This window comes from Astyanax mexicanus, chromosome 11, assembly GCF_023375975.1.
Source record: "Astyanax mexicanus isolate ESR-SI-001 chromosome 11, AstMex3_surface, whole genome shotgun sequence".
Lineage (NCBI taxonomy): Eukaryota > Metazoa > Chordata > Actinopteri > Characiformes > Acestrorhamphidae > Astyanax > Astyanax mexicanus.
Window position 1 is genome coordinate 9424758 of NC_064418.1, and position 21773 is coordinate 9446530.

Sequence of the window (21773 nt, forward strand, 5' to 3'; positions counted from 1 at the left end):
TGTGAGAGATAGATAGAGAGTGAGTGAGACAGCGAGAGATACATAGAGGGAGCGAGAGAGAGACAGAGACAGTAATTAGGATACATAACACGTTTACATAACGTTCTTAATTCCTCATGAGCGGTGCTGTCAGGTGGTGTAACTTTAGCCTTTACACAACCCTGGCTGTGAGTGTATCACACCTGTGAGTGCGTAACTCGACCCCAGGACACACTCTGGTGAACAGGCACCTGCTAGGTGTGTGTGGGTGGTGCAGTGCGGTGACGGGAGTGTTTGATGATGAGCGATGTTCAGAGATGAAAGGAAATAAGACCAGATCAGACAAGATAAAGAGTGACGATATGTGGCATAAATACTGAGCGATGTGACAATTATACGAGACAGTGCCACAGTTTTCTGTCAAAACTAACACATCCTTTTCTCTTAGAGTGTGTGTGTGTGTGTGTGTGAGAGAGAGAGAGAGAGAGAGAGAGAGAGGGGGATAGAGAGATGGAGAAAGAGAGAGAATACAGAGGCAAAGCTACATTTTAGCCCCATCTGAGGAGAACAGGAAACTAATGCTGAGATCTCATTACCCGCATTCATGGAGACTCAGCATGAACACACACATGCATACACACACACACACACACACACTCACTCTCTCTTTTTCTGACTGAGACACAGAGGACACCGGAAGGACAAAGACATGGCAAAAAGAAAAAAAAGGTCTGGAGCCAGAAAATTAGCAAGCGTAGCTAATTCTGATTAATTTCAAGCAAAAAACAAATACACAAATTGAATGTAAATGATAAAAATCAAGAAAAGTCATTCATGTTCAAGAAGTAATAGTACGCATAGTATTACCTTTAGAATTATTGTCTGATTAATATTTTTTATAACTTCCTGTTTACATTTTGGCAGTGTAATTGTGAAGTGGTGAATACAATGGCTTTTCTTATCTTTACTTATTGATCATTAGTTGTGCACCTGCTTAGCATTAAGTAGCCCATATATACTTTAAAATGTTCTTTTTTTTTTTTTTTTTGGACAGAGGGAAATATAAAACGACATGAGTTAAAAAAAAAAAAATCTGAACTTGTCCATACGTGTTGTAGACCAGAGGGCAGAAAGGTCAAATGAGCAGGGAGTAGAGAACAAAAAAAGAGAGAGAGAGCGAGCAAAGGAGGGAGAGGAAGAAGAAGAGCAATCAGAACAGATAGAATGAGAGAGGGATGATCAAAGACTAAAGAGACAAAAGTGTGATAGGGAGAGATGGATTTGAAAGAAAAGTTTGGGAAATGAGGTTAGGTGATGTAATGCAGCGATCTGGCCATGAAGTGAATAAGTGTGTGTGTGGGACAGTCACAGATGAAGAAGCATATATGTGTGTGTGTGTGTCTGTGTGTCCAGAAGCCCATCAGGGGACATGGAGAAGAACCCATGCCTGAAATGAGCCTCAAACGCAGGAGGCTGCCACCCACTGACCAAGTTCCATCTAAAGTTAGGTGTGTGTGTGTGTGTGTGTGTGTGTGTGTCTTTGAATAGGCCTCATTCAGATCTGCCTCAAGTGCCATTCAAGCTTTAAACCAGACAGATGGTTATCATGTCATCTTTTATCTATTCTCTTCACTGAACAGCATCTGATTGGACAACCCCATGATAACTACCATCCTCCAATACAAACTCCCCCCCCCCCCCCCCCCACCCCAAAACACACACACACACACACACACACACACACTGTCTGCAAGGACCGGACAGCTGCGTTCACGAGTGGGCCATCTAAGGTTGAACTTGAAACATGAGCATCTCTTTAGCAGGAGGAGAGGAAGAGAAGGAAAGAGAGAAGAGGAGGAGAGAGATAGAGGGAGATAAAGAGAAAGAGAGAGTAGATCTGATGAGGAGGAAGGTGGAGCAGTGCTGAGTATCACTGACAGGAAAAGGATGAATAATTAATCAAGAGATCAAGGCCAATTCCTACTGTACACACACACACACTTAACATCACACAGCAGAAAATGAAGCATTAACAGCACTCACATAAAACACACACACACACAACACAGACACACACACGTGTGCACAGTACTTACAAGGTTGGAGTAGATAGGCAGGTCTTTGTTGGGGTTTATGAGAAGTAGAATGTGTCCAATGTAAGTCTGCAAAGAAAGAAAGAACAAAGTAAGAAATAAAGAAAGTATGAAAGAAGGAAAAAAAGAAGAAATAAAGAAAGAAAGTGATGACAAGGAAAAAAAAAGGAAAGGGAAAAAAGAAGAACAAATAGGTAGCAAAGAGAGTAAAAATAATCAAAGGGAGTAAGAACGAAAGGAAAGAATATAGAGAAGAAAAAAACAAACCAATGAAAAAGAAAAAAAGAGGAAGGAAGGAAAGAAAGAAAGAAAGAAAGAAAGAGGAAGGAAGGATAAAAAAATAGAGAAAAAAAAACAAACCAAAAAAAAGATTAGGGAGCAGAAAGAAACAAACAAAAAAGGGGAAGAAAGAAAGAAAGAGGGACGGGCAAAAAAAAACAAAAGGAAAGAAAAATGAAATTAAGTAAAAATAAGTAGCAAACAAAGTGAAAATAATCAAAAATCAAATAAAAATAGACAAAAAAACAATGAAAAAGAAAGAAAGGGTAAGTAAAGAAAGAAGGAAGGAAAGAATAAAAGAAACAAGGAACAAAGAAGGGAAAAACAAAGTAAAATAATCAAAGAAAGTAAGTGAGTAAGTAAGTTAAAAAAAATAGAGAAAAAACTAACCAATGAATAAGAAAGAAAGAAAGAAAGAAAGGAGAGATGTAAGTTGGTGAGATAACTATGCTGGAGATGATTGTGAGAGCAGTGCTCTGGGCTGTATGATCAGTGGAGATGTTCTGAGCTTCAGTGGAAGCTGGAGCTCAGACCTGGGTTTGGCCTGCAGGCAGCAGAGCAGCAGCAGGCGTCTGCAGAGCTGAAGGACAGAAGCAGAACATTACTTCAGTCTGTCAGGAGCAGCCTGGGGACAGAGCTACAGCAGCAGAGTGCTAATATCTCCCATCCCTCCAGAGAGCAGGAGCTTCCCACCTCCCTCCACAGCCGCACTCTCCACACGGGTGAAGAGCTGGGTTAGCGGCTGGGTTAGCGGCGGCGCTAAAGTGCCATCTCCAGAGAGTGGAGTGCTGTGCATGTGTTACTGATAATAAATAGATCAGCACTCGGGGCCAGAGCAACCTCTTCACTTTCAAACGTGTAATTCAATTCCCTTCTTCTCTTCTTGCTCTGCATGTAAAGTATAGTAGACCACCGGGGATCTGAACCACTGACTTCCTTAGCTCCTCTCATCCTTAAGTTGTAAAAAGTGCAAAAATATATTTAGAAAAAAAAACAAACACACACACTGATATCCTTAGTATATCCCATCTTAAAAGGCTGACCCCTTTCTTTTCATCTACTGATAACATTTATTATCATTCTACAAACCCAAATCAGAAAAACAGTTGGGACAATATGGAAAATACAAGAACAAATTTATAAAATATATATTTTTTATGTAATTGCAGATTTTATAAACTCAAGATAATTCATTTTTTATCCAGTCAACTATTAATATACCTCTATTCCTGTATTTTAAGCCTGCAAAACATATCCAAAAATGTTGGGAAAAAAATGCAATTAGAAATAATTTGGATATTATTAAACGTTTTAATGAATCTGGAAAAAAGTATAGTGTAAAGGGCAAAGGCACAAGTCTAAGCTGAACCCCTGTGATCTCCAATCCCTCAGATGGCTCTGTATCAAGAACAATATCATTCAACAATAGCACCAGGGCTCTGAGTGCTGCCACTATGATCAGGGGATTGCTTCGAATCCCATTTATGTAGCTTGCCATCGGCTACGGGAGTCCGGAGAGACACAATTCACAATTGGTCTAGCTCCCTCTGTGTTGGTATTACTTTGGTGCTCTTTCCCAAGAGACATCCAAAGGGTGATGTCGATCAGCACAAGGCGTCTGTGAGCTGATGTATGGGAACCGAGTCACTGCGCTTTCCTCCGAGTGCACTGTGATGCTCCTAGGTAAAACGAGGCGGGGACTGACTTCATATGTATCGGAGGAGGCATGTGCTACTCTTCATCCTTTTGGTGTGGGGGTACCACTAGTGATAGGGGGAGTCCTAATGAATGGGTTGGGTAATTGGCCGTGTAAATTGGGGAGAAAATGGGAGAAAAGAAAAAAAACAAAAACAAAAAACTTTGTACTGTTGCACATAAATACAAAACACATTGTTTGGTTCTGTTTGAACTTTCTGTCCTAAAACCGAGAACACAAAGTGATAAGTAGTAAATCCTTCCAAGTGTTCCAACTTTTTGGGAAAAAAACTCTATATATTGGTTTAATACAGTCTGAATGAAATGAGATATAAGTAAATGCAAAAAATGCAATATTTATACTGTTACAACTTTTTCTGATATGAGGTTGATCTTTTCGTTCCAACTTCTTCTATATCAAAAAGAATCCACACTGCAGTAATGGCAGGACCCATCATCAAAAATTGCTTTCTGCTCTATTTCTCCATCTCTCTCTCCCTCCCTCCATCAATTCTGTTCATCACTGCCTTCAAGTCATTCCACCCAGCCTCAGTGCCGAGACTTTATTAGGCTTTATATAACAGTGTGGAAATAGCTGCAGCTATTAAGCATTGATTTGGCTCCAGCCATCAGGCAGCACAGCCTGCAGTTCCCCACTGAGAGCGAGCTAGCGGCCAGGCATTACTGCACGCACGCAGCCCATGATGGCAGGCCCGCTCAAACGATCCAAGCCGCGGCTGCAGAGAGACAGAATCTAAATGCAGAAATGGATTTCTTCCGTTAATCACGCTCCTATTGACTCGTTCACAAAAGCAGGACTGTGGGAAAGAGTGAGAATTGCTGCGGTATGAGGCTTTATTATACTGAGAGTGTGAATAAAAGAAAAAAAGAAACAAAAAAAAGATACAAAGCACAAAGATTTGTAGAGAACTGTATGTGATGATATACAGTAACCGAGCATTTCATTTATAAGAAAAAAAAAAAAAATCTGCTTATTATCTACTAATTCTTGCAGTTGACGAATTTAACCAATCATATGGCATCAGTGCAAGACATCTGATTGTAGGCTTCAAGACAAGGCTAGTTATGAACTAAATGCAATGACAAACTGTATAAGCTCCCCTTTAAATTCTGGGACGGTAAATGTAGAAAAGTACAATGACACTGTTATCAAAATCCAACTCAAGGGGGCGCCTCACACTAGTTGCCAACAGTAGCCAGTCTGCCAGGTTCATCATTCCTGCAGCCAGCAAAATATGGACCTTCAGCAATTGTAAAGCCAGAAAAGAAAGAGGAAGACAAGGAAAAAAAGAACAATACAGGCCTACGTGTAGAATTGGTGTGATTTGGCAGCAGGTAGGGTAATATGTTTTCACACCTGTAGTTGGTTTATATGGTCCAAATCAGTGGAGTTCATTGATGAGTTTGTTTACTTGAAGCGTTTTTTTCCCCTTTGTGTGGCTTCGAATAGTGAACACAGCACAGACCGTGAGTGTAAACAGCATGGAGCAGCAGAGACAACGTTTGTTCATAGTTGTGGTAATTGGTGGTGGTTATTTAGCTAATTTATCAGATTAAACTGCACCTTATCAGCAGTTTAGATCAAATAAATGGAGTATATTTAATGGCCGTGTTGGATCAAGACCAGATTATGTTCTCACCACAAGCAAACCGCTTCAGAGTTCATTTGGGCCCAGACTGCGACCACCTTCTCTAGCTGGTCTCTGTGTGTTTGTTTTGATTCGCACCCGAGTGTGATTACTGTTTTCGTACCTGCTCAATCGAACCACATTAAGGGTACAAATGAACCGGTAAAGTCTGTTAAAACTGGACCAGATAGTGCTGGTGTGAAAACACCTTTAATGACATATTGTGTGTTTATGCTGCTATTTGGTTATTGACCCTGCCTGTCCTTGACTATTCTTCTAAACCGGATCCTGATTTATCTAATAAATTGAGTGTTTTTTTGCGTTTGTCACCTTTGTGACCATAATAGCAGTGGTATAAACATAGAACAGATAAATAAAGTAGTAGTGTAGTAGTAGTAATAGTAGTAGTAATAATAGTAGTACAGCAAACAAAGAGACATTGTAAGACTCTCACTGCTTCTTTCCAGGGTTGGCCACAGTCTCTGGCCCAAATACACTGAGACCTAAAAGGCTGCCATCCAGACACCAGGGCCTGGCAAGGCTACAGTCAAGGGGGCTCGGCCAGAGTCCAAAATCACAAAGGAGAGAGCCACTAAGCGAGTGTGTTTGAGCGTTGTGCTCCAGCTCCTGGCAAGAACACAACTACGGGGTGATGCACACTGAGCCCAATGGCTCAGACAGAGATCAAAATGTGTGTGTGAGCTTAGGGCCAGCATCCAGACCCTCCTCTCTGCTAGTAAGAAGCTCCAGAGACAGGAGAAGGAAGGCCTTCCTGAAGTCTTGCCCCAAGATTGGGCCTGCATTTGGGATACGACTGAGCACAAGCTCCCAGCTCCCTGCTCATTTCCAATGCAGGGCCTCAGAGGCATCTGAGAATCAATATATTAAACTGAGCTACAGGACTACAGCAGCAGCAGCAGCAGCTCCAAACCACCTCAGGTGAGACCTGTGCAGTGTGTATGTGAGAATGTATATGTGTAAATATACGTACATAGATCTGGTCGTTGCCAAAACGTTTCTGCATCTCATACAGAAGGCTGCTGTCCGTCAGCTCACTCAGAGACGCCAGGTCATCGTTAGGCGCCGGGGGCATAAGCTTCACCTGAAACACATCATCATGATCATCATCATCATCAGAATAATAGACACAATGATCAAGAATACACAAAAGTTAAGAATCACACATCCCGACTTTCATTGTATCTGCATTTTGCATTTTCCTACATTTCATCATCATCAAAATGAAACTTGTGCTAAATGGTAAAACACAAACAAGCTAGTTAATGTTTAACCCTCTGTGGAATTAATTTTATTTTACTTTTTTTTATTAGGAAAAAACAACCACTGCTTAAAAAAAAAGGTCTGACTTTAATAAATAAGTAAATGAAATAAAAAAATGTAATTTAAAACTTCATTTAATTTCATTACACACTATTCACACAAACATATTTTATTATTTTATCGTAAAAGTATTTAAATTTAGAACAAAGTTAGAACATTATATTCAGTTCATCAATTACTGGTATAGCATCCTATGTGACTTCTATATATATAGCTATATAGCTCATTAGAAGCAAATGGTTCAAGAAACCAAACTTTTTCAGCTAATTCACAGGAAACTGATTTTTTTGTTGTTGTTTTGATTGTTCATAGAGGCACTTGGCCGATACCCAAGTGTTAAATACAAGAGAAACCAAAAGGTGTAAGAGTTCACAAATCAATATTTGGTGGAATAACCCTGTTTTTAATCACAGTTTTCATGCATCTTGGCATGTTCTCCTCCACCAGTCTTACACACTGCTTTTGAATAACTTTATGCCTTTACTCCTGATGCAAAAATTCAAGCAGTTCAGTTTGGTTTGATGGCTTGTGATCATCCGGCTTCCTCTTGATTATATTCCAGAGGTTTTTAATTTTGCTGAAATCAAAGTAACTCATTATTTTAAGTGGTCTCGTATTTTTATCCAGAGCTGTTTATAATGTATATTAGTATTGTCTAGTTTAACATTAAATAATATAAACTTATATTATAAGCTGCTTAGTCGAAAGTCCAACATCCAACATGTCACGCAAGCTTTCAACACCCTCAGCAAGCAGTGTAAGACTAATAGCTCTAATTTTCTTTATTCCCTCGGGGTCAGAGTTCACCCGCAGGGCTAGCAGGGTCACTAATGCTGCAGGAAGATTTCCTCAGTTCATCTTTCTTAAGCTTAAGCATGACTGATGCCACATCGGCTGCAGGCCAGCAAGAAGAGCTCACCAGCTCACCCACATTAATCTACATCCCAGCCATGCGAGCAGGGGACCAAGTGCACTAGATGTAAAACATCAGTCTTCATCGTGCTTTTCTAAGAAGATAAATCAGGGTGAGAAATCTTTGAATCAAACACAGAAAAGGCAATGTAGCTTCAGGTATCTGAGACTTAATCTTCTGTACCTGCTCCAGCTTGTTTGTAGTGCTGGGGAAGGAGCCGTCTAGCAAATTGTCCTGGGATGACTGTCGCGTCAGCCCTCCTCCAGAGTCCCGAAACATCACGTCCTTCTCCAACAGACTGTCCCTCTTAGAGATAGGCAGTGCCATGGGGCTCCTACAAGTTCATACAGAAGACATAGCAGTGTTATTTCTATATATATATATATATATATATATATATATATATATATATATATATATATATATATATATATAAAACTTTATTTCTAACTTTTATCCCATTTTCTCCCAGAGAAGCATCACAGCACACACGGAGGAAAGTGCAGCGATTTGGTTCCAATACATCAGCTCACAGACGCAGCCTTGTGCTGGTTGACATCACCCTTTGGAGGGATGTTGGGAAAAAGAGTGCCATCTACCCACACAGAGAGAGCAAGACCAATTGTGCACTCTCAGGGCTCCGGCAGCTGATGGCAAGCCAGATGAACGGGATTCGAACTTGCTAATTTGTGACACTGATTATCTTTAACCCAGTTATATCAGAGGTTGTGTTTTTTTTTTTTTTTTTTTTACATTAGTTTTCACAATTTTGGTCTAAGTATGAGAAGTGTTACTCACTTCAACAACATAAATGAACAAAATGTATATAAACATTTGTTTTTGTCACAATGTGAAACAGTTACTTAAATTTAAATTACAATTGAAAAATTACATCACTGTACTTTATACTGTTTTTACCTAATCATATCAGTTATTTCTGTTATGTGAAAACCTTTAAAGTAAGAATAATAAATCTTTTCTGCTGAAGTTAATATAGTACGATTTTCAGAAAACTTCCAGAAAAAAAAAAAAATGTAAAAAGGGGTTTGCATGAGAAAATCATCCAATAGAAATGTTTAATTGTGGAAATGTGGACCTTAATATTAAGCATAACTTAACATAAAAGCTCCATACTATAACTGCAGATGTCTCATAAATCCTCTAGGCTTCTTAGGAGCGTTTAATTTTACCACCGTACAGTAAAAATGGAATTTATAAGCCTGTGGAACATCTTTATATCTCCTGTGTCACGCTGTCTTGTTCCATATGGGTCTCCACATGTAGAAGTATGTGGACATATGGCAAAATCAGAACTCAGTTAGCCATCTGTAAAGGATTAGGAGTGATCACTGTATATTTAATACATTATTTGACTTACTGTAGCATCCGTAATTTAGATTTTCTAATATTACTACATACACATAGTGCTGTTAATGTGCTTGTCATGGGTTCACGGCGATGTACGTACAGTTTTTTAACAGGCATGCTGATGTCTTGGTTGAGATCTTCACAGTGTTCGTCCAGGTGGGGAGGCTGGGCTGTGGGCTCCTTCTGTTTCTGGACCCAGAATCCCTCTGCCTTGAGAAGCATGTCGGCTATGAGGTCAGAAGCAGCGATGTCTGGAAAAGAGAAAGGCCCGTCAGTGCTGGTGTCTCATAAAATCACTCTTCTTCTGTGGTGGTTATGAGCACAGAGAGGAGGCAGCGTGAATGACTTCAGCAGCTCCATGGAATCACTGACACTTGGTTTAATACTCGCTCCTATCGCTGCTTTTTACATCGATATAATCTAATGTAGATACAGCTGTGATAAAAGCGCTCTGAGCTCAATAGCCAGCTGTGATCGTCTCTCGCTCTTTGTTACTGTCTGTGGGGCTGTTACACTTTTTTTTTTAAACCGTTTTCTCAGTAACCCGGACCCCCGCTGTCTTCATGTGCGTCTGCCTGTGCTGAGATGGGCAGTGAAGCCCACTGTGGATCGATCCATCTGTGCTTTAAGAGACAGAAAGACAATGAAGTTCCCTCCCCCTAATGAGCTGTAAGAGGCGATGAGGGGCAGTTTCCATTCTAATAAAAGAAAGGGACACCAGATGACTCTCTTTCTCTGTCTCTCTCTCTGTCTCTCTCTTTTTTCTTTCCACACACACACACACACTGGTATTTGTTTTTATATCTTGTCAGGACATAAAGTGACACCATTACTGTATGTAATGTACCTTAATGCCAGGTTCAGACTACACGACTGGTTGTGTTGTAATCGTTGTAATTTGAGTTCTTCAGCTGTTGAGACTTTCAAACTACACTGATCACCTGATTTTTGATTATAATTAATTATTCCCCCTACTAAAAATCGAACTGACGAACACTGGATTATACTTCTGAACGCGGTCTGTGACTGTAAATTGGGAAATAATGCCCTAAACGAGTCTGAGGAGAAACTTTGAAGGAGAGATTATTAATGTTTTCCACAATTAATCACGAATCCTCACTGGAGAGCGATGATGCTGCAGTTTTTAGAAGCGATACGATTTATTTCTAGCTAAATATATGCTTTATTCCTCCGGAAACGTTTTAGAAAATAATAGATTATAAGCAAGAGGAAGATGAATAATTACAAGCCATCAAATCAAGCTGAACTGCTTGAAATTTTGCACCAGAAGTAAAGGCATAAAGTTATCCAAAAGCAGTGTGTAAGACTGGTGGAGGAGAACATGTCAAGATGCATGAAAACTGTGATTAAAATCCAGGGTTATTCCACCAAATATTGTTTTCTGAACTTTTAATATTTGAATATGAACTTGTTTTCTTTGTATTATTTGAGGTCTAAAAGCTCTACATATTTGTTTTTGTTATTTTAGCCATTTCTCATTTTCTGCAAATAAATGCTCTAAATGACAATATTTTTATTTGGGAGATTTGGGGGAAATGTTGTCTGTATAACTGATTCAGAAACTGAAGTGGTCTCTTAATTTTTTTTTCCAGAGCTGTATTTGTTTGCTTCCTAGATAGATCGGCAGATAGATTGATAGACAGATGGACAGATTAAATAATAGCTTTTTTAAAAGACCATTTTTTGGTCCTGGCATTATAGGTTAACCCTATTATTGTCTGGCTCAATTTCATTTAATTTTTTTTTTTTTTACAAACCCATCCCCCCCCCACACACACACACACATACAAACTTTCTTCTAGAGTTAAACACGTCCCCACATACGTGCTGGAGCCCTAAAGAGATGTTACGTGAAGAAGAAAGGCTTCATTTGGCCTCTGAGCATCATGCCCCCGACATCCTTGAGCTAAGCCCTTGTGTTAGAATGAGCTATTGATTAGCGGCAGAGGTGAGGAGTGGAGCGGGGGGCTGGTGAGAACTGAGGGGGAGAAGTGAGGGGTGGTTAGATGGTTAGAAGGAAGGGAATGAGTAGAGTCGGGGGAGAGCGAGGGAGGGATAGTATGGAGGGCACGAATCGCTGGGCTGCTTCTGCAGAAATTGCAGCATTTAGTGTGCAGAGTCTCCACCGCTGCACTTCCCATTCACTCATCATGGTGAACAAGTTTTTACACTAATACTACATTAGTAATTACATTACTGTCATTATTAAAAGATATTTTAATAAGCCCTAAAATAGAAGTCCAATGGGAGTCCACAACATAAAATAAACCAAATAATTTATGGTGTAAGATTTTTGAACAAAGCATAGGTTCATCAGAATTTAAATATTAACCAATGTTTACACAACAAATTGTTATCAGCATTGATATTTAAACATTAACAAATCATTAGCTCATCAGAATTTTTACATTAATAAATGTTTCAACATTTTTTTTACTTTCTGACTCAATATGAATCTATCAGCTCTTCTATATTGATTAACAATTTGAAAAAAAAAAAACAATAGAAAATAGCTCAAAAATAATAATAAAAAAAAGAAAATGCAATGTGATATGAGTTACCATTATCAGCCGGTAATGCACGTTAACCGGAGCTCTCCATGTATTACTCCACCACATACAGGTAACCTAGCCAACCTAGCCAAACAGCGCAGCTACAAACAGAGCAGCAACATTGTCAAAATAAATTACAGCGAGTTTATTAAGCTTATTAAATCTATTGCCCTCAAAAGTATTTATTTCGATCTGAAACTGGAGGATGAAGATATAAATGATCAGCTTGATACCTCCAATGAGCCAATGTTCGTCATGCTTACAAACAATGATTTTTGTGAGCTGGAAATGCAGAGAAACAAAGTTAATAACCTAAGTTTTAACCTAATATATAACCTTAGCAAACCCTTTATAAACTATGTATAAACCCCTTATAAAGGAGCCTGTTTTTTTTCTTTTTTTTTTAAACTGTATAAAATATGATGTGCAGTCAGTTCAAGGCTGGGCCATGCACGAATGACCTTACACACACTAGTGAATGACCAGCACTGCAGAAATCGAACGTGAATGCACATGAATATGGATGTACTGTACATGTACTCATCACCCTGATGTGTCATCATAAATTCAATCAGCAATCAGATAGCATAGTGTATTTACATTATACTCAGAGCAGTACCTATATGGTCCTGGGTCTTATTTAAAAGCTGATTTTGAATAAAATCTTTAATAATATGAGTCACATTACAGTCTATAAAAGTGCTATAAAACACGCTCATATGATCACCTGCTATTGGAAACGACAGTAATGGTGATGATAATGATGAGGTGAAGACACAGAGTGCAATACAATTATATCATAGACCTGATGCTCCACAGCCTCGTCTGAGATGATGGTATGGGGGGGGGTGGTGTACTGTAAGTGTGCAGTCTTACCTGAGGGTTTGTCTTGGTTGCAGTTGAGGAGAGTAGGGTCGGCTTTATGCTTCAACAGCTGGTTCACTATCCGAGTCTATGAGACACACACACACACACACGCGCGTATGCACACACAGAGGTACACATTTTGATCACTGGAGGAAAAACTCAAAGAGAATTCTAAAAGACCCTTACCATGTAGGTCACACATCTTACAGCAGACTGTGCAAACTGAACACCCCCCCCCCCCCACAGTTCTCTCTATGGAAGCTGCAGTAGTAGATGGGGCTTGTATAGAGAGAACACTCAACCAGCTCAGAACCTTCCCCACATACACACACTTACAGCTTAATCACTTAATCACACATCCATTCACTCATTCACCAATACATTCACTCACTCACCCATACCCTCATATACTCCCTTATTCTCTCACAATCACTTTGTTTACTCAGCAAAGTCCCTCTTACAATCACTCACTCCCTCACAATCACCCAGCTAAGCCCCTCCTACACTGACTCACTCTCTCACAATCCTTCAGCTAAGCCCCTCTTACATTCACTCACTCTCTGACAATCACTTACTCAGTCAAATAATCACTTGTTTACCCAGCTAAGTCACTCTTACAATAACTCACCATTTCACAATCAGTCACTCCCTCACAATCACTAATTTAATCAGCAAATCCCCTTTCACAATCACTCAAATAAATCACTCATTTACTCAGCAAAGTCACTTATACAACCCCTCACTCTCTCACAATTACTTAGCTATGTCCCTCTCGCAATTAGTCACGCTCTTACAATGACTTAGCTAAGTCCCTCTTACAATCACATACTCTCTCACAATTACTCACACAATCATTTAATCTCTCACAATTACTCAAACTCAGTCAATTTACTCAGCAACATCCCTCTTACAATTATTCACTTTCTCACAATCACTCACCCTCTCACAATCACTCACTCAATCAAATAAATCACTTGTTTACTTAGAAGAGTCACTCTTACATTTATTCACTGTCCACCTCTTACTCAATTTAATCACTCCCACAATCACTCACTCTTTTTTATATTCACTCAACTAAATCACCCACACAATTACTCTCACTCAATCACACTCATTCACAAACTCAGTCAAATAAACTACCCATACTCCTTCACTCATTCACCCAAAATCCCTCACTGACGTAAATCTATGCTCACACATAATCTGAATGCATTATCCACAGTCACTAGTTGTGTTTCTCATCTACTGGTCTCTCCTGGATTTCCGTCTACACACACTCACACACACTAAACTAGAGGGAAAAGTCCTTTGATGTGTGTGTGTGTGTGTGTGTGTGTGTAGCCATCAGGCCAGCTCATCAGTCTGCCAGTGCAGACAGCAGCCGAGTGTGAGGCAGAGCCATTCGAGCCGCTGGATGTTCAGCATGCTAATACAGTAGAGGAGGAGAAGCCAGCATCTAAAAATACTCCACTTACACACTGAACTGAAACCATCCCTGCTCTGAATACACACCAGCAGCCCGGCCCTGGATACACACCAGCAGTCTCTGTGCCCCCTGTGCCCTCTGTCTCTCACGTCTGTGCGCCCTCTAACTGCAGGACAGTGAAAGGTGATGAAGCATGAAGGATAGCTGCCTGTATTATCCTCTATCTTCTCTGGCGTGTGTGTGTGTGTGTACGTGCGTGTGTGTGTGTGTGTGTGTATGTGTGTGTTTGTGTGTGTGTCTGGGTTACAGATAGCGAGGAAGAGGAAGATGAAGATGAAGAAAGAGAGAGAGAGAGAGAGAGAGAGGATAATAAGTATGCAGAGAAGCATACAAGACAGTCTATAACTATTATACAACTACAGTCAGTGGAGCTGATTACATAGATAGTGAGTGTTATATAATGTTATTGTCAGTCAGTGTGTGTATGCACGTGTGTGTGTGTGTGTGTGTGTGTATGAGAGAGAGAGAAAAAGACAGAGCAAACATAAGAGTAAGAGAGGAAGATGGAAAAAGGGGAATTTTCATCCTGCCACAATGTAATTTTCTTTCTCTCTATGTGTGTGTGTGTGTGTGTGTTCAGAATCTGAGCGATGAAAGACGACAGGAAATACATAATCGACTCCTCTTCACAGCCTACCCTGGCTGCCCTCCAGAGAGCAAGAGACTTCCATCCTCTCTGAATGATAAAAAGGAAGTAATCTCTGTCTCAGCACACACACACTAGGGCTGCACGATATTGGAAAAAATTTACATTGCCAATGTTCTTTTTTGACGATATATATCGCGATATTAAACAATGCAGGGCCCATGACGTCACCAGCCCCGCCCCCACCCACGTGCTGTCTCGCGTCCGGACAGATCAAAAGCGCAGAATCAGCGCCGAGCTCTCTAAACCCAAGAGAAACAGCAAAACAACAGTAATCAGACCTTTAATCAGCCATTTAAATGGCTTTTTAAAAGTAAATAAGAGCGTCTTTTTCTGGGATTAAAAGTGTGAATTCAGCTGTAACTGTTAATATCTGCACCGCAAAACTGTTCTGGACTGAGAGGCACAGCTTTCGACACGTGCCCAACCATGTGGATGTCGGCCATGCAGTTACTTCGTGTTTACTCCTGCCACCCCCCCTCCTCTCACGGTGCGCGTCCACTGGCACTTAAGCCCCGACGCATCTCATTCATTTCAATGGAGAGAGCCGCCGCACGCAGCGGTGCATACTGGGTTGCGTTGTGTTGAGCGCGGCCCCGCCCTCCGGCAGAAAAGTTGAGCAGATCTCAACTTTATTCAAATGAATCCGGCCGCCGCTCTGCGTCCAGCCAATCAGGAAACAGCAGGATGCCATGCCACACACAGACGAGCCTCACAGACAGAGAACAGGTGCCTTTTAAACAGAGAAAAGAGGCTAAAAATGGCTGAATGTGGATGTATAGAGCTTAAACTTATAATTGACTTATAATTGACTACATCTGTTGCTTCATTTGAATTTAAAAACGTCACGGACACACCCACACGCGGCAAGCCGAGAGATCCGGCATGGCGACCTGCGTTGAAGAAAAGTCCTAGTGGACGCGCACCGTCACGCTTCTCAGGCAGCAGCAACCTGTCACTCACACAGACACAGAGACAGCGCTGTGTATCTACTTCTTTTGTCAAGAATAAAAACATCGCAACATGACATGTTTGATTTAATTGCCTTTAGTGTCAGCAAGGGCTGCGACCAGACGCAGCTGAATGTATTAATTCCTCAAAAGAGGTGTCTACAAACATCTGGCTGTACAGTAAATGCAGGCTCAGTCAGTGCACTGTACTGCACTGACAGTAATTGGCTCCTCTTTTAGAAACCTAAACACTTGTTTACATCTACATGCAGCCATTAAAAAGTGAAGTGAACAACAGAGAGAGAGAGAGAGTGTGAAACAGAGTGTGAAACACTGTTGTAAAAATACACGACTCCTGAGAAAGAAACAACGTAGGGAGAGAAAAACAGATCGATTAGAAGAACAAGCTCCCACTGTCAGCAGCGCAACTCTGTCTGCAGCCTCAAACATAATCAAATATCTGATCACATCAGCGAGATTCCACAGCCCGGTCCATCTCCCTCAGGAAATCAATCCCTGCTCTTCTAGCTGTAGTATTACACTTCCATTACTAATCATCTAAAACACATTCATGATCACAGAGTCTACGCTGTGTCTGCTGCTGTTCACAAGCAAAGTCAATAAAAGTTAGAATAATGCTGGGATTATCAACTGTTCTTTATCTGCAGCTGCTCCTGGAGAGATTCACCTGTGTGTGCTTTATGTGAAGCGATGTGCATCTCTTCAGACGTTACGTGTGTATCAATGTTTTTAACATATAGACAATTATTAAGAAATGTTTGATTAAATGTTTTAATTATTACTTGACTCAATGGGAAATACCAATACACACACACACACAGCTTCCTCTTACAGCGTCCACAGTTAATCCTGTTGGATGCGGTTGGTCCTTCTTGGTGTTATGCTGACATTACCCTGGATACCGTGGCTCTTGATACATCACAAAGACGTGCTGTCTTGGTCACAGATGCGCCAGCAAGACGTGCTCCGACAATTTGTCCTCTTTTGAGCTCCGGTATGTCACCCATAATGTTGTGTGCATTGCAATATTTTGAGCAAAACTGTGCTCTTACCCTGCTAATTGAACCTTCACACTCTGCTCTTACTGGTGCAATGTGCAATTAATGAAGATTGGCCACCAGTCTGCTCTAATTTTGCCATGAAACCTCCCACACTAAAATGAAAGGTGTTTCAGTTTCATTGTCCAACCCCTGTACATATCTACATACAGTACCAGTCAAATGTTTGGACACACCCCCTCCCATTTTATCAGTCCTGACGCTGTCAGTCTGCCTGCTCTGGACTCTGAACTTAACAACAAAGACTCCCATTCCCAGCATGCACTTACACCAGACTTCCCTGACTCTACTGATCACATGACGCTATAAATCAACTTAGCTGAAAGTTACAGAACTACAAACATCACAATACCATTGTATGCAAATGCATCTAAGAAAATACTGATACACTTTTGATGGAGGATTGTGATGTTATGTTGAGCAATACCAAATGATGCAGATGCTATTGCTAGGCAGTTGCTATGGGTTTTCAGGTGGCTGCTATGGTGTCTCAGGTGGATGTCAAGTAGATGTGATATCTCTATAGCTTTAATCAACTCATATGTTGAGATGAAGACTCTACTATCATGGTTAAAAAAATCTTTAGGGTGAACTCACTACTGTAAATATGATGAGATATTATGGAATACGGGAGAAATCAAAAGCAGTTTACTGTAATCTGTAACTTAATCTGAAAGTCGTGCTACATTTTATCATTTATCCAATAATCAGCCTGGAGTTTAAGCCTGGAGTTAAGTGTAATCTTCTGCTGAGCAGATCCAGAACATGTGGCTTTTTTCTATGTAACATCACTCAACCAGACTCACTTCAGTTCCAGTCCATTCATTCCCAAAGCTTCTCACCATGTTGAAGAGCAACGACTACAAGCAAACAATATACTGTACTAATAGCAGAAAAACACTGAGATACTGACCTGTCCATATTTGGCAGCCAGGTGAAGAGGGGTCCAGTAGGTGTTATCTGCACACTGAACATCTGCTCCATTCTCCAATAACAGAGACACCACCTCCCTGTAACCACTAGCACACGCCATGTGTAGCTACACACACACACACACACACAAAACAATAAAATAAAAAAAGATTTGAGTATACTGATGCATATTGATTACTCTAAAAGAGGCTCTAAACCCTAAATCATATATTGTGGTACCACTTTAAAATAAGTCTACCTTTATAAAGGGTTTATAAAGGGTTTACGATTAATTCATTAACAGTTTCTAATTAGATAGCAAATGCCTTACAAATCATTAATAATCAGTTATAACACATATGTAGAAAGGCCATCAATGACCTGATGTTTGCCAAACAGTGAACCCACAGCCATCTATATTGTTGCTCTTTCTACGTATGTGTTATTGCTGATTATTAATGATTTTAAGGTGCTTGATTGACTTGTTTGACTCTTGTCTGAATTATTTTTTATCCCTAAGAACATTAGGGGAAACTGTAACATATTACAGTTTTGTTTACTTAACTTGAGCTTAGCTTTACAGGTCTTGCCACCCAGTGGCACCCACCATGGCGACTACACCCCTGTTCCTACTCTTAACTAGTTACTAGTTACTAGTGTTGCATAAAATGCACCTTATAATCCATTGTTCCTTATCTATAAAAATAGACCAGAAAACAGACGTTTATTGATAGTGCGCCTTTTAGTCTGGTGCACCTTATAGTCTGAAAAATAATATACTACACAGAGAGTGCATGTCCTACACACATACTGATCTAATTTGAACCACATTAACACAGTTAAAATGTTTAACTCCATTCTGTAGAAAGAGGCTAACAGTTAGTGCATTGTGTTTGAGTATGGTAACTGAGGTTAAAGGAGAACTTCGGTGTAAAATGGGAAAACATGGTTAAAATTTACTTACCGTTGTTGAATAGCCCTTGCTGCTCTTCTACAGCTTTCTGAGATTCATTAATTTTGTGCTTTTTGCCCAGCACTTTGTACAACGGCCGTATTGGGGCATATTTTGCCCCGATTAATCGCTTTTCCACCGTTATCCAGGCTTAAAGTAGCTCCACACCTCCTTGGTAGAATCGGGAGAGCCCTGACATTTATAAATTGAGGCATTAATAACTTAAACTTACTCAGAAATCTCAGAAAGCTGTAGAAGAGCTGAGGTCTGCTATTTAAAAAACGGTAAGTACTCTTTATCATTTATGTTTTACTACACCCAAAGTCTATTTTAGTTTTACTTCTTTAAGTGAGGTAAATGAAGTTTTACCAGTGTGACTCCATCCTCGTTGCGTTGGTTGACGCTGGCTCCACTGCTGACCAGCTGTTTCACATCTGACAGCATGACTGAGGCTCTCTGAGTCTTCATCTGGTGCATGGAGCTCACATCTACACCTGTCTCACACACACACAAATGCACACACACACACACACACACACACGTAAAAGGAATGAGCGCAGAGAACTCGGGTACTACATCTACTCTGATGTCCTGCTCTGTTATATACGGTTATGGTTGGCTGGGGCAGCTTGGGGCGATATTTTCTCGCTGTTTGAATGAGTTTCTGACAGAACCGTCAGAAACAGCCACAACTAAACGTTCAGCAACTCACACAGGAAAGAGAGCCGCCCAGAGCTGTGCTGTTTTCTGCTGCTGTATAGAATGTGGAATGTGGAGGTACATGCAGAAGAGGGGAGAGCGACCTGTGGAGGCAGAGAGAAAATGGGGGACGTGGGCTGATCTTTGGAAAAGCCCATCATTAGTGAGTTCCTAGCCTGCAGGTAAGCCTCCAGTCAGAGCAGCGAGAGCGGGATATCCCCTGTCTTCTCAACAGCTCCCACGCAGAGCTTTGAACTGTGGCCAGAATAAAGACTAGGCTCCTATCTACAGCCTTTATCTCTCTCTCTCTCTCTCTCTCTCTCTCTTTCCTGCAGTCTCATCAGCTTCACGCAGTGCAATTCTTTTTCATTGTCAAGCCCCCTGGAATGGCTGCACAGTGGTGCAGTATTGCTGCCTACCCTGTATGTGGGACGATAGAGAGAATAAAACATCAGTTTTTTTTGTTTAGTTTTTGTATTAAAAAAGTATTTAATTGTGCAGTAAATCAAATCTTATAGAAGTCTTTTATGGTCTTTAATAGTCCTTAAGTCTCAAATAGTCAAAACATTTAAACTGACCATAAGTTATGGTATAAAATAGGTTAGCAAGAAGAGCCTTTGTTTAGTTTTTGTCTAGTTTTTAAGGGGTCCAAATGGTCCAGCAATCTAAATGATCTGCTACTATGATCAGGAGATAACTGGTTCGAATCCAGGTCATGCAGCTTGCCATCATCTGCCAGAGCCCCGAGACAGCACAATTGGTCTTGCTCTCTCTGGGTGGGTACAGTAGATGGCGCTCTTTTACCCTCATCACTCTTATTGTGATGTGGATCAGCGCAAGGCATCTGTGAGGCGTCTGATGTTTCGAAACAGAGTCGCTGCAAAAAATAAGTATTCTTTAAATGGGTTTAACTGCATTATTATATTATATTATATTTATTATATTGCCATTATCTCAGTGGCATAAACTGGTCTTAAAATGACAACTAAATAATCTATCACATTTTTTTCTAGATAGAATATATCAACATATAACGTACAAACAAAAATAATAATTGTGACTAGCCAAGGATTGTATTATATAAACTGCTAATTAAGTGCTGCCTCAAGGAACAGCCTGAGAATGCAAACTATGAGGTAATATACTCAGGTAATATCTTGTGAGGGAGTTTAATCAGAAACCAGAAATTAGAATTAAAGCATGATTAGAAAGTAATGCATTGATATGAATGGCTCCAACATATTTGTCACGTCTGGTGCTGTTAGCTCCTCTGTCCCTCCCACACCCAGCTCTAACGGAGGTTCTCAGGTCAACAACTACATTACCCAGAATGCACCACCCGCTGACATCACGCACTCACCTGATCACGTGACACCTCACCTGCTTCCTCCAGGAAGTCCTGAATAATGATTACTGGCACTATAAAAGAGCACTCCACACAAACACCCACGCCGCGTATTGTAGGTTCTCCTCATTACAAAGCGTTCTATATCTCTTGTCTCAGTTTATCTTGTGTATGACCTTGCCTTTGTTTTCTCGACGCCGATTATTGCCTTTGCCTCTGATATTGGATTGCTTGTGTATTACCTGGACTGTGTTTTCACTACTGCCTCTTGGATTACCTCTGACATTGGATCTCTCGTGTATGAACTCTGGACTGTCTCTCGTTTATGGTATGGTTTTGTCTACATTGCTCTGGTTTCTGGTGATTAACTGTTTTCTGTATCTGTTTATTTTTATAATAAACATATATTTTTATCAGTATCTGCACGTGTCTGCAATTCTGTGCTCATCATGACAATATTTATATTTGTAAATGTAATGGGCTTTTAATATGAACACAATATAAAAAACACACATGACACCCAACAGGTTTAAAAATACTGTACTGAATACTAAATACCTGCATTAAAGTCATCAAGTTCTCAACTTTAATTATCACAATTAAACCATTATATATTAACAAATCTATCTATAAATCTAAGTTATCGTACATTTGAGTAAATCAGCAATATTGAAATGTACCAGGCATGTGTTCTTTACAGATAACTAGAGCCCAGTGAAGTTTCTGTGTACAACTGGACAAGATCAATGTTGTGTTCAGTGTAAAACAACCAGACGAGCTGCACTATTGATCTCTTTGGTCTGAAGACAAGTTTCCCACGGTGAACCAACAGCACAAAAGACCTCCATTTACTGAAGGATTCCTAGAAAACTGAGAACAGTTTAACAGCACTCTGTTCAGTATCTGACTTTTTATAGACATTCTACAATATAAAAAAAAATGCTGGC

General features: G+C 40.3%; 1 protein-coding gene across 3 annotated transcripts in view; it reads right to left on the bottom strand.

The window, feature by feature from the left end:
• myo16 (myosin XVI) overlaps positions 1-21773 on the bottom strand; it is a 264223-nt gene that overhangs the window by 113340 nt on the left and 129110 nt on the right. For all 3 annotated transcript variants that reach the window (XM_049485244.1, XM_049485243.1, XM_049485245.1), the window contains exons 6-12: positions 19152-19276; positions 17832-17957; positions 12767-12842; positions 9418-9568; positions 8133-8283; positions 6687-6797; positions 2076-2141 (exon numbers count right to left, since the gene is read on the bottom strand). In XM_049485244.1, coding sequence (XP_049341201.1) covers positions 2076-2141; positions 6687-6797; positions 8133-8283; positions 9418-9568; positions 12767-12842; positions 17832-17957; positions 19152-19276 — 806 coding nt within the window. The remainder of the gene's footprint in view (positions 1-2075; positions 2142-6686; positions 6798-8132; positions 8284-9417; positions 9569-12766; positions 12843-17831; positions 17958-19151; positions 19277-21773) is intronic.